The 12838-nt window shown below is 36.1% G+C and overlaps 1 protein-coding gene across 5 annotated transcripts in view; it reads left to right on the top strand.

Annotated features, from left to right (window-relative positions):
- Positions 1 to 12838, top strand: part of LOC120778467 (protein furry) — a 141228-nt gene that overhangs the window by 27405 nt on the left and 100985 nt on the right. For all 5 annotated transcript variants that reach the window (XM_040110279.1, XM_040110277.1, XM_040110275.1 and 2 more), the window contains 2 exons: positions 76 to 230; positions 8924 to 9084. In XM_040110279.1, coding sequence (XP_039966213.1) covers positions 76 to 230; positions 8924 to 9084 — 316 coding nt within the window. The remainder of the gene's footprint in view (positions 1 to 75; positions 231 to 8923; positions 9085 to 12838) is intronic.

Raw genomic sequence — 12838 nt, 5'->3', positions numbered from 1 at the left:
AATTGCGTGGAAGTGCAAACTTTTATAAACAAAAATTAATTATATGTTTACTTATAACAATTTTTCGCATTGCAGATCTATCTACTAGCTCGCGATACTGTCGTTTTGCTACTCGAATCGAATCCGGATAGCAGCGTTTTGCTCGAATGGGTCATCGATCGTTGCTATACTTCGACGGCGCGCGTCGCCGATGCTTGCTTCCTCGCTTTGGCTGCTATTTTTAGTGCAAGGTAAGGGTTTTTGAAAGTTACTTAAGGCTATAGTTAACTGTTGTGGATTTTTTCAACACTAAAAATAAATGGGAAGTCACAGGCTCCCAATAAAAATTAAAAAAACTAAAGAAAAAAAGTTTTGAAAAGTAGTTTCCAAAAGAAAAGTACTTTTATGTCTGTTTCTAAAATTTTATTTCCACAAAATTAAGCGATGTTCGAAAATATATTTAATATCTCAAAATTTCGAACATATATAAATTCTCCAAGCTCAAAATTAACAACTTTGGAATATAATTATATAAAAATATATAACAAAAATAACCATTAAATACTCTTTCTGCACAGAACGGCGATAAAAATGAAATAAACTTCTATTTTAGCGAAATTTTCTAGTTCGCATGTCTAGCGCTAACATCTCACAGATTTAGAATTGCTTGCAACATTATTATGAACGCGAATTTCTAAATATTATACTTTTAAACCCTCTTTATTTATATTCCTTTTGTATAAAATCTTGTAAAGCTCGTTAGTCGTAAGGCACCCGGCAGCTGCAATTATGACTGCCTCGCGTGCCAATTCGTACTAACAAAGTATTATCCCCTTATGCTCATAACAATGCAACATTTATTGCCATTGCTTTCATTTTAATGGCGATGAGCTCGCGGCTGTAATTTAAAATGTATGGAATTCATGATAGTTAGGGCCGCATGTCATGCACATGGAACTTGATATTTAAGATAAGTGTTAAGGCATGTATATGTATATATTGTGACAAAATCAAATTCCCCGGTTACTCGATATTTCAAAAAAATCTATTGTGATAAGTTGATGGGACTATTATAAATTACTATGCCAAATATGAGCGCGAACTGTCAACCAGTTTGTTCACCTCAGTAGTGCGTTGCGTTGGATATACAGTTGTATCAAAAACACAAGTCAACGAGTGGTACACAGCCTTTAAGATGGTCGGGATATCATTGAAGACATGCTTTGTTCGACCTCCTCAACTGATGAAAATATTAAAAAAGTGAAGAATATGGTGCTTGAAAATCGTCAGGCAAGTGTTAGAGAAATGGCAAGAGAGCTCGACATCTCTCGCGAGCCCGTTCGAATGATTTTGATGGATATTTTGGGTATGAAAAGGGTTCTTTCTCCACTCGTCTCGATAAAGCTGATTTTTTTGTTTTCAAAAAGAAGCCAAAACCGCAACGAATACTATCGATCAGTCACCGTATTCACCATATATGGCTCCGTGTGATTTTTTATTGTTCAGCAGACTGAAATTGCCGCTCCGTGAAATCCGTTTTCAGTCGATCGAAGAGATAAAACGAAATTCGCTGAAGGAGCTGAAGGCCATCCCAAAAAGTGCTTATGAAAAGTGTTTCGAGGATCGTTGGCACTTTGAAGGCGACCAAATAAATATTGATGAATAATTAAATATTTTGCGTTTTATTTAAAATTTTCGAATAGTTTTTTGTCACAATGTATACATTTTCGAATATTTTGATAAATTTATTTATTAATTTTGTAATGAAAGTAGACTTAAATTTTTCGAAACTGAATTCAATTTTTTAGGTATTTAGGTATATTATTATTATTAGATTTTTTTTTATTGATTATCTTACATACATATACTGTTCGAAAATAAATATATTTCGAATAAATCTTTAAAAAAATATTTTTCAAAAATGTTTGCATACTAATATACCTTTGATATATTCGATATTTATACCCCAAACAGGGTATATTAAGTTTGTCACCAAGTTTGTAACACCTGAAAAGAAACGTCGAAGACCATGCCCGTCTATCCCTCCCTATGTATATACTCCAAATAGTCGCTCAGTTTCTCAGATATCGACCTCAAATTTTGCACACGTAATTTTCTCCCAAAAAAAAGCTACTCATTTGTCGGAACCGCTAATTTCGGACCACTATAGCATATAGCTGTCATACAAACTGAAGAATCTGAATCAGGTGCTGGTATGGAAAACTTGTTTATTCGAGGTGATATCTTCAAAGAGTTTTGCAAAGATTATTATTTAATACATTGCTACAATATCCGAATAAAGTTTTCGGATCGGGTCGATATAGCATATAGTTGTCATTCAAACTGTCCGATCGAACAAAAGTCTTGCTATGAAAAACTTTTTTATTTGGCGAGATAACTCAAGAAATTTGGCATAGACTATTGTTCAAGACAATATCCGAAGAAAAGTTTAGACCACAATAGCATATAGCTGCCATACAAACTGATCGATTAAAATCCGAACCTTGTATGCGAAAGTTTTTTTTATTTTACTAGCTATGTTCATAAAATTTGACATGACTTATTTTTCAAAGCAACGCATCCAGCTCCGAACATATTGTTCAGATCGGATTACTATAATATAAAGCTGTCATACAAACTGAACAAACAAAATCAACATAAATATCTTTTTATATCCTTTTACACTAAATGAAATGCATTTGTGAAGGATATTCTAAATAAAACTGGACTGCAACCACGCCTACTTCGTATACAACGACAGCTCGAATGACAAGCTCATTTACCTTTACAATAAATAAAACTTAGCTCAAATAATGGCTCGGGTGATCGTGTGATATCGCAATAAAAGGCGATAAATCCAAAGATCCAAATCGGCCCTATATATCAAATATGAGGGTAGTTATGTTTCCGATGCCTTATATAAGCATATACCGGTGAATATATAAAATATCATGTTGACATTCAGTGAGAATATTTTCCTAATTCAATTGTAGTTTAATGTCAAAGTTGATATCGTTCCAAATGGTGGCTGTGTGATATCCGCTTAAGCTTTAGCATGCTTGTCCTCTGAATATTTCGAAATAAAGATCCTTACTAACCTCTATGAGCTATGAACACTACTCAAAAATTTGAAAAATTTCGTAAGCTAAAGTTTGTTTTGGGTACTTATAAAGACTTCATATCAAGTTGATTCTTCTTCTTGAATCAAGTTGATTACCGGCTTATATTTTTACGAACAACAAAAACAGATAAGCTAAGAAAAGTTGTTTTCTAAGAAATAGACCGAAATATATAATATATATATTATTGCTCTAAGAAGAAAAATAAATCTTTTTACATCCTCTGTAATGCTCTTTGATTAGACGCTAAGCGCTATACTTCTTGGAATGCCATAAAAGTGTATTGGAATGCGATTTTGTTTCGCTCTTGCTGTTGTTGTGTATGACTAGCGCTTGCTAAAACAGAGATAACAGTATATGTTATTTGTGTCTCGAAATTAGTTCGGGATTTAATATAAAAATATAATACCTAATTAATATATTACAAAGCAATAACTTTAGTTGTAGGGTATATTTTTATATATCTTTACGTTCCAAAAATAAATACTTATTTATAGGGCGATCCATTTCGATCGAGGTTCCCTACTTAAAAATAAAAAAAAACACATAAACTTCAAATTTAATTGAGAATTTTTATTATCATTCGAAAGAGCATTTATTTTTTGAAGATTATCTCTTTCAAATGTTGGACGCGGCTAAGTCTCAGAAGGTGTAACCGTTAAGTGCAATTTTCGATGACTCCTTCTAGCATTTCGACTGGCGAATGATACGCTCCGAGGCCTGATTCGAAGCGGAATTGTCCGCATAGACTTTAGACTTGACATATCCACACAGGAAAAAATCTAAGAGTATGATATCACACAATCTTAGCGACCAATCGACCGGCCTATAACGTAAAATTATCAGCTGGCCAAAGTATTCTCTCAATAAATATCAAATATGTTTGATGCGATGTGTGGGAAGTGACGCCATCTTATTGAAACCAAATGTCGCCAAGATTACGAACTTCAATTTCAGGTATCAAATAGTCGGCTATCATGACTCGATAATGATCGCCATTGACGGTTACGTTCTAACCGACATTGCTTTTAAAGGAATATGGATGATGATTCCACCGGCTCCCAAACCACACTAAACCTTTGTTTTTTCTGTTTTATCTGGATGAAATGGCAGCTTCTGAATTTCTTCAGGTTGGTCTTCGTCATAAATGCAGTAATTTTGTTTGCTTATGTACCCATTGAGCCAGAAGTGGGCCCCATCGCTATACTTTTGACACGAAAATGTCGGATCTTCTTCGAACTTTTGACGAGCCCATAGAGCGAATCGATATCGCTTGCGTGATCTGTAAAAAAAAAAAAGATTGTTGAAAGAAATACCTCTATTTGGACTATCCGTTATATGTAGTTATTCCTTTCATTTAACATCCATTTTTGCACTTTTTATAAGTTAAAGCCCTAAATATCTTTTCGGGATTTTCCGCTTTAACTTCTTTCCATATATGCCATGCAGCATATTTGAAATTCCGAAAACGCACGTGATTTTTTAGGCGCTGCAGTAAAATTAAATTGCCTTCTTCGAATTAAAATTCGCTTACATCTCAATGGTTTTGATATTTTACTGTCGCACATTCCACGCTTAACCCTTTACACCAGCCAACGACATACAAATTGTGTTCAAGTGTATGTGCGCATTAGAGCGGGTCGATTTGTTTGGAGTCAAAATACGAAAAAATCGCATATGTGTAAATAGTACTTAGGTCTAAAGATCATTCTGAAGAACTTTGCCTAAGCGACTATAGGTGTAAAACCGGTTTCGAGCCAGCGGTTTTTAGGGCGAAGTTTTCTAGGTTATAATTTTTTTTTTTGTCAGTTTTTGAGATATCCGAATGAAATTCAACGCTTAGCTGTATTTTGATATTCTATTGATCAATTGTTGTAATCGCCAAGATCGGACAACTAAATCACATATCTCCAATCAACTGATTGTTCAGATTTTTTAAACCTCAACTTAAAAATGGCTTGTTCGAAATCGGTTTTAGACCCATAATATCTTAGTCAAAGTTGTGCCGAATGATCCGTCGAATATTTGCCGACTACCCGATTTTATAAAAAAAATCGACCCGCTCTAATGTATACATATTTCACTTTGTGTGCATGCCACTGCTGTATTAGTCTGGCTGCTGTAACTGCAAAGCCGATTTTTTGTCTATCCCTTGACTTGCATTTGATTGCCTTCTGTGTCGTCTCTAGAACGGATCCTAAGCACCGGATTTGGAATGAAAAAAAAAAAAAAACAATATTTATGTATATGCGTTAGCTAAGCTCCTTTAAATTTAGTTCGTTATATTTTGTGGCAATTTCTGTTTTTGTGGCAGGAATTAAAAATAATTCTTGTACTTTTGGTACAACGTATCTGTATGTATGGAGATAAAAAGTGATTTTTTTTAAGAAAAGTTGTGAGCATTTTCATTATATTCGAGCAACAGAAACATGTATTTGCATATCTCGTTACCTGTCCACAAATAAGTATGTATTATTATATATTATTAGATGAAGATTTCGTATCACTTTAAAGAAAATTAAAGGTTTTTTGAAGAAGTGCGAATGTAATATTCAACGAACGTTACCTTTTTTGTAGTACGTTTTGGCTTTTGTTTCAAAATAGTTGCCAGCTTCGGCTATTATCTCTTCCTTGTCGCTAAATTTCCATTCAGTACCCAAACTCTTGAGGTCTAATAATACGAAAAAATATGTAGAACGGATCCGGTAGCAATTCATACCATTTTCACCTGACTTTAGCATACCCGATACGCCAGCTAACTCGATCAACCGTAGAAGCTGTTCGAACAAGCAAATAACTGCACCAATGTTGCGCCACTGTTGTTTTTTTGCCGATACTCAGCTTACACTTATACTACAATATTTTTGCGTCGAATATGATATATTGCTATACTGCCGCAGTGATTGAGACTCGAACATCCCCCTACTTTACGGTCGTCCAAAATCATTTTATGTATTTTTAATGCTGCCGTCCGCAATAACCTCTTTTTGAACGCAACTGCAACTGTGTCAATGCTTTCAGTGCTCATATGACCTGTACGAGATTGAACGCTTGCTACAAATGGGTTAATTCGCTTAACATAGAGCGTGGATAACACTTCTTAACACACTTTTTGGTATCAGCAGCAGTTTTTTCATAAAAAAAGTGTTTCTCTAGGACATAAAAATAATTTTACTCTGCTTTTATACCCTTAACAGGGTATATTAAGTTTTCCACGAAGTCTGTAAGATCCAGAAGCAAATGTCGGAGACCCTATAAAGTATAAAGTAGTGGGCTTAAAAAACCTGTCAGGTAGTTGCTATCACTTTATAGTGGAGTGATATTGCTATTCCTAATTAGATTGACGTGCAATTTCTAACTTTTATATATAGTGCTATAAAAAGTTGATTTGCATCATTGAAATATTAATTGTGTTCGTAAAAAGTTTGAAAAGTGTTATTATATAAAAAAACATGCCTAAACGACGACAAATGACTGATGTCACTAAAGGCTATTAATAGGCTTATCACAGAAGAATCAAAGCGCCAGAAGATTATTCGCCATTGTAGGTTTCAGTCAGACTACTGTCTCTGATTTCATAAAAAATATTCGGAAGACGGGTTCTTTTGCTGGGAAAAAGGATCTGGAAGGGTTCGAAAGACGAATATTGGCCAAAACAGGCTCATCCGATGGCCTTGTCTACTAGATCGCTTTAAATCCAAGTTATATATTAAAAAGGACCTTAGCCATGCGACAGGAGTGATAGTGGATATATAATGACTCGCCGGAGACTCAAAGAGGTCGAATTCAACGGCTAACGTCCTGCAAATCTATCTGTCTGTTAGCCCCTTAGTTTTTGAGATATCGGTCTAAAATTTTACAAACGTTCTTTGCTTCCGAAGTAGTTGCTTATTCGTAAAAATCGCTTATATCGAACCCCTGTTGGATAGAGCTGTCATACAAATTGATTGGTCGAAATCCCGTTCCCACAGCAGTCTGGTTTACGTAACCAGAACAGACCCGGTTTTTTTTTATCCGGTCAAGGACTGTCAACTCGGCAGAATTCTGTTACTACAAGAAAAAAAGCATCAACATCAAAATCAAGTCATTGTATGGAAAAGTTTCTTGTTTGACAAGTTAATTCCACGACATTTGGCTTGGATTATTGACAAAGGCAAGGCAACAAACTCCGAATATATTGTTCAGTCCGAACCTCGGAAAGCTGTCATGATCTGATTGATCGAAATCAAGTTTATGTTATCGAAGTCTCATACCTTTATCTATAAAAAAAAAACGTTGCCTACCCTTAAGCGCACGTTATACAAGGTGTATTCCAAAGTAAACAGGACTTTTTGAATCAAGCGCCCCCTGGTGGTGCCATCTATATGCCGACTGGTGCGTTAGAATCTGCTATTTCATGACATTTCATTGATTGGAAGTGAAGTAATTGCATTTTAAGTATGTTTCTGTTATTGGTGCAAAAATGAGCTTCGAACAAAGAGCCAACATTAAATTTTTTTTCGAAACTGGTAAAACTTTTAGCGAAACGTTTCAATTGATGAAACAAGTTTATGGTGATGATTGCCTATCTCGAAGCAGAGTGCACGAGTGGTTTCAACGTTTTCAAAGTGGTCGTGAGGACATAAATGACGATCAACATGTGGGCCAATCAAAATCAGTGATCACCGGAAATTCCATCGAAACTGTACGTGAATTCATCAAAAATCAGCCGAAATCACCATTGAAATTCATGGAAATGGAATTCAACATCTCCAAAACATCGATTTATCACATTTTGGCCGAACCTTTTGGCTTAAGAAAGGTGTTTGCACGGTTTGTTCCGCACAAATTGACTGACGACCAAAAATTGCTCAGAATCCCAACATTCGAAGGGCGATTATTTGACCGAAAATCACATTTAACCATTAACTACACCCCGTATTCACATGATATGGCACCGTGCGACTTCTTCTTTGCCCATGAAAGGAAAGCTCTATGCAGTTGTAGAGGCCATTCAAAAGGCTTGCACCGGCATACTGGCGGCCATACCGACCAACGAGCTAAAACACTCATTCGACATGCTTTTGGACCGTGCAAAAAGCTGCATTGAAGCAGAAGGAGACTATTTTGAATAAAATAAATTTATTTTGTCGAAAAAACCATTTCTTCTGTTTTTTTTTAAGTCCTGTTTACTTTGGAACACGTCTTGTATTATATTTGCTGGGTTCAAGTAACCACTAGTTGGTTCATTATAAGTTCATGCAGTCTGTCTAACATCGTTAATAATCGAAAACACATTCGGGATTCGTGAATCTGTATGGCATGATCAAAAAACGGCAGTTATGAAGGACGTTTGCATTAAATATCTCACTGCCCCATACTTCTTTGAACAGATTCAGTGAATGATAGATGAATGCTTACAAATGTCTGTCCGCAAAAGCCTGAAAAGGCCTTGACTATTACTGATTTTAATATTCAATTTCTGAAATATTAATGCTCTTGGTTTCTATAGTCAAAAAAGATTCACATTGACCAGCTATCAGATCTCCAGATTTGTCTCCCCTCACTGCTTTTGTAAATTTACTTGAAAAGCAAAGTCTACACAAGCATATCGGGTCATTGCCGACCGCAAGAAAATAATTCATGTTGAAATGATTTCTTTAAATTCCAATTAAGCGGAAATAATATTAATCGATTTCCATATTATATTTTCGCAAAATACATAATTTTCACAAAAATATTAAAATAAAAAAATGCATATATGTATGTATATATATTTATAAGCAGCTTTGATTTCAAAGATAATTTATCATTTTGCTTAATTTTTTTTATTTTTATTTTTGCAGAGAATATCCTTGTGATCACTACACCTCGGTTATAACGGTCACACTGCTAATGACCGGCTGTCCACGTGTTGAGGTGCACTCCACCGCTCTACAATTGCTACAAATACTGGATAAGCGTTTCTTCGGCAGCGTTGCCTCGCTACACAGCGACCATGAGAAAGGTATGTTTGAACCACTAACAACTACAACGTATCCCAGTGTAAAAGCTACTAACAAATATATAAAATAGTAAAATTATTGAAAAAATAATAATGTACAAGTATAATAAGCATATGTTAAGCGTATGCGAAGTGAGACGCAATAAAGGCGTGTGGCATATCAAAGATTTTCGTATTTCTCATTCATGAGCCGTGCGCGAGAATTCATGCATTATTTATGAGCGGAATGCGGTTGTTCGGGTGCTGGGGTTCGGCTGAATCAGTGTGTCTAGTAGACTAATAAAGCGAGAGTAGTTCAGTGTGTCATGTGTGTATGTATGTGTCTGTGTGGGTGGTTGTCATCGCCTTCGAGTCCTTAACCTACCTTGCTCTATTCAACATTGAGTCCCATGATGACACTGTTTCGATTTCATTACGGAGTTGTTACCAATTATGTTTATTAAGTGCGGTTTTTTGCAAATGTGGCATAAAATATATATGTATGTACATATGTACATATATAGAAATACATAAATATATTATTGACCATTAATACAGATCAAATGTCAAAATGTATTAAATGTCATTATCAATAAAGGACGAGGAAAATAAATAAATAAAACAGTACAAAGAACTTGGTATTAAAAATTTATGTTTCGCATTCTTTTCCTTATATGTATAAATATATCTTATAAAGAAATGTTCATTATTGAGGTTAGAGTGAGGTTAAAAGTAAAAGCATTTCATTTGGATCGTTATTTCATGACTCTGCCGCCTAGATTTTATTGAATTCAGCTGATGTGTAGAGTAAGAGGTTAACTCAGAATTTCAAGAAATTTCCAGATGATTTGCTATTAGATTAGTTCTCTCTGTCAGTTAATCATAACCTCAACACCAAATTGTTTATTATGGGATCAAATTGCAGAATTCTGTATTCAATTTGATAACCATTTAGGTTGACACTTGAAAGTAACATATTAATTTAATACATTGTGGCAAAAAAGTCCCCGAAAATTGTAAAATATTAAATTATTCATCAATTACCTAGAACTATTCTCGTAGGATTACATACTGTGCAACTGGAAGCAAAAAAAAAAGAAAAAAAACGTAACCTTCAAGAACACTGCAGCCATAATACCCTTCACAGTTGCATTAATTTTTGGGTAAAAGGGTATAAAAATATATTTATCTTGATTTTGTTTGCACACTTTGTATGGCAGCTATATGTTATAATGGTCCGATCTGAACAAACTGTTACCAGATTGTAGCGCTGCTTTGGATAATAATCCGTGTAAAATTTCGTGAAGATATCTTCCACAATAAAAGAGTTTTCAATACAAGAGCTTGATTTTGTTCAAACAGTTTATATGGCAGCTATATGCTATAGTAGCCCGATCTTAACAATTTGTTCGAGGATAATGCCGTTACGTTGAAACACTACTACATTACAAATTTCGGGAAGATATCTCGTTAAATACAAAAGTTTTCCCTACCAGGACTTTATTTCGATCGATCAGTTTACATGGCAGCTATACGCCATAGTAGTCCGGTTTCGGTTATTCTGGCAAATGAGCAGCTTCTTGGGAGGAAAAGGACGTGTGCAAAATTTCATATCGATAACTCAAAAACTGGGTGGCTAGTTCGCATATATAGAAGATCATACTGAGGATCAATTGAGTCAATACAGGCATGTCCAGGCTTATTTAAATTTTCAGTGGATTTATTATAAGCCTCGCTTGGGATGGCCGAACCTTCAACGAATTATGGTATTTTCGATTTCAAATCATTTTTGGAGCGTCATTCGCTAGATTATTGGACATAAACGTTACGTTTGATCAATATGGGGTCTTCAGAATGAAGGTACGTTGTCAAGCATTTTTTTTGTGATCTCTACTCAACGTCGTTTTTATCAAGGATTCAGATCTTTTGGTACGAGTCTAGCATTGACACGCTTCATACCCAAAACTTAAACGAAAATATGTTGAGTCGATCGATAAGAGTTGTGGAGATCCTCTATGGCTCTGTTGCCTACACTACGATTTTGAAGCAGCTTTACATTTCTGATGTTTTCGTCTTAACAGAGGTGGATGGACTACTCAAATAAAGCCAGCTCTATGATCTATAAAGTATTCTATCATTCCCAGCCTTCGATAATCCAAACTGTATGTGCTCCACTTCTTCCTAACTGGAGTAGACACCGCTTATACGGTTAAAGCCGATTTTACAACAGAGCGTCAATCGCTGTTTAGCGCCAATTGTAGATTCCAAGTGCAGCCAAGTCCCCCTCCGCCTGTTATTTCCAACGGAGCGGAGGTCTTCCTTTTCCTCTGATTCCCCCGACGGGTACTCGGTCGAATACTCTCAGAGCGTTTTCATCCATTCGGACGACATGACCTAGCCAGCGTAGCCGCTGTCTCTTAATTACCTGAACTATGTCAATGTCGTCGTATATCTCGTACAGCTCATCGTTCCATCGAATGCGGTATTCGCCGTTGCCAATGTGCAAAGGACCATAAATCTTCCGCAGAACCTTTCTCTCGAAAACTCGTAACGTCGACTCATCAGATGTTGTCATCGTCCATGTCTCTGCCCCATATAGCAGGACGGGGATAATGAGTCTTTTGTAGAATTTGATCTTCGTTCGTCGAGAGTGGACTTTACTTCTCAGTTGTCTGCTCAGTCCGAAGGTGCTTGGTGCAACCTCCAATCGGCTGTGATGTCTTGTCGGACCCGATTGAGTTTGGTTTGAGTCTCTTAAGAACTTCCACGTAAAACTTGTCGTTGACGGTTTGTTCAGGAGAAACAAGTTCATCGTGAACGATGCCTTTGATGTCAAAAAAGACAATGAGTATCGTTTTCACTTTGGATTTGCTCATTCGTCAGCGACCTCTTCCTGGCCCTCCAAAAAGGGTAAGCCTGCTTGATCATATCAAAAGTCTCTGTCGCAGATTTACTGAGTTTCACACAGAATTTCATCGCGTACCACTGCTCTAACAAACCCTTGCTCTAACGAGACAACTGACCAGCCACACGTTCGTCAGCTAGGAATGCCCTCTACCGAATCCAGTCGGTGCGCGCACGCTCCGAAGTACATTCGCGGCGGAAGAAAATCAGTCCAATTACTTTCCGGACAAACCCTGTTATTGCCAAACTATTTTCAAATAAGAAACAAATGTGAATTTAGGTGAACTCTTTAAATGAAATATTTCAGGTTGAATTCGATCGAACGGCAATACCATATCGCATAAAACACTCTCAGAGCAAGCTCTTAATTAATCAAAATGTATTAATAGCCAAAAATCAACAAATTTCTAATATGTTATTGATTTACCTTACACATAATTGTTCTAGCAGAAGACTCAGTTCAACGCATACACCATACTTACATGTGGTGACAAATTTTGTACTTTTTTTTTGCGAAAAAGTTGTGACAAGTTTTTTCAATTACCGAATAAACTTTTGTCAATCACCAAGATACGCTTACCCAATTAACAGTACACGAGAAGAATGCGCTAATCTTCAGCCATTCAGCAAGTTCATTATTCTTGTTGCTGACCCAGCCACACACACACACACACATACAAATACAAACATACTACTTACAAGTGTTACGGTTCTACGAATCCTTTTGTGTGTTTTTCGCCGAAAATTGCTCACTTAAAAAGGATAAAAAGTACTCGACGCCAATCAGCTATGAAAGCCTGCACCGTCACAGTCTTGTGTAGATATGTATGCAAGTTTCTTAGTACTGTACTTTTAAGGTGTCTTCCGGCCGCCA

The sequence above is a fragment of the Bactrocera tryoni genome, chromosome 5 (assembly GCF_016617805.1).
Source record: "Bactrocera tryoni isolate S06 chromosome 5, CSIRO_BtryS06_freeze2, whole genome shotgun sequence".
In the NCBI taxonomy this organism is placed as follows: domain Eukaryota; kingdom Metazoa; phylum Arthropoda; class Insecta; order Diptera; family Tephritidae; genus Bactrocera; species Bactrocera tryoni.
Note: the sequence above shows the minus strand (reverse complement) of the source record. Positions and strands in the feature narration are given on the sequence as shown.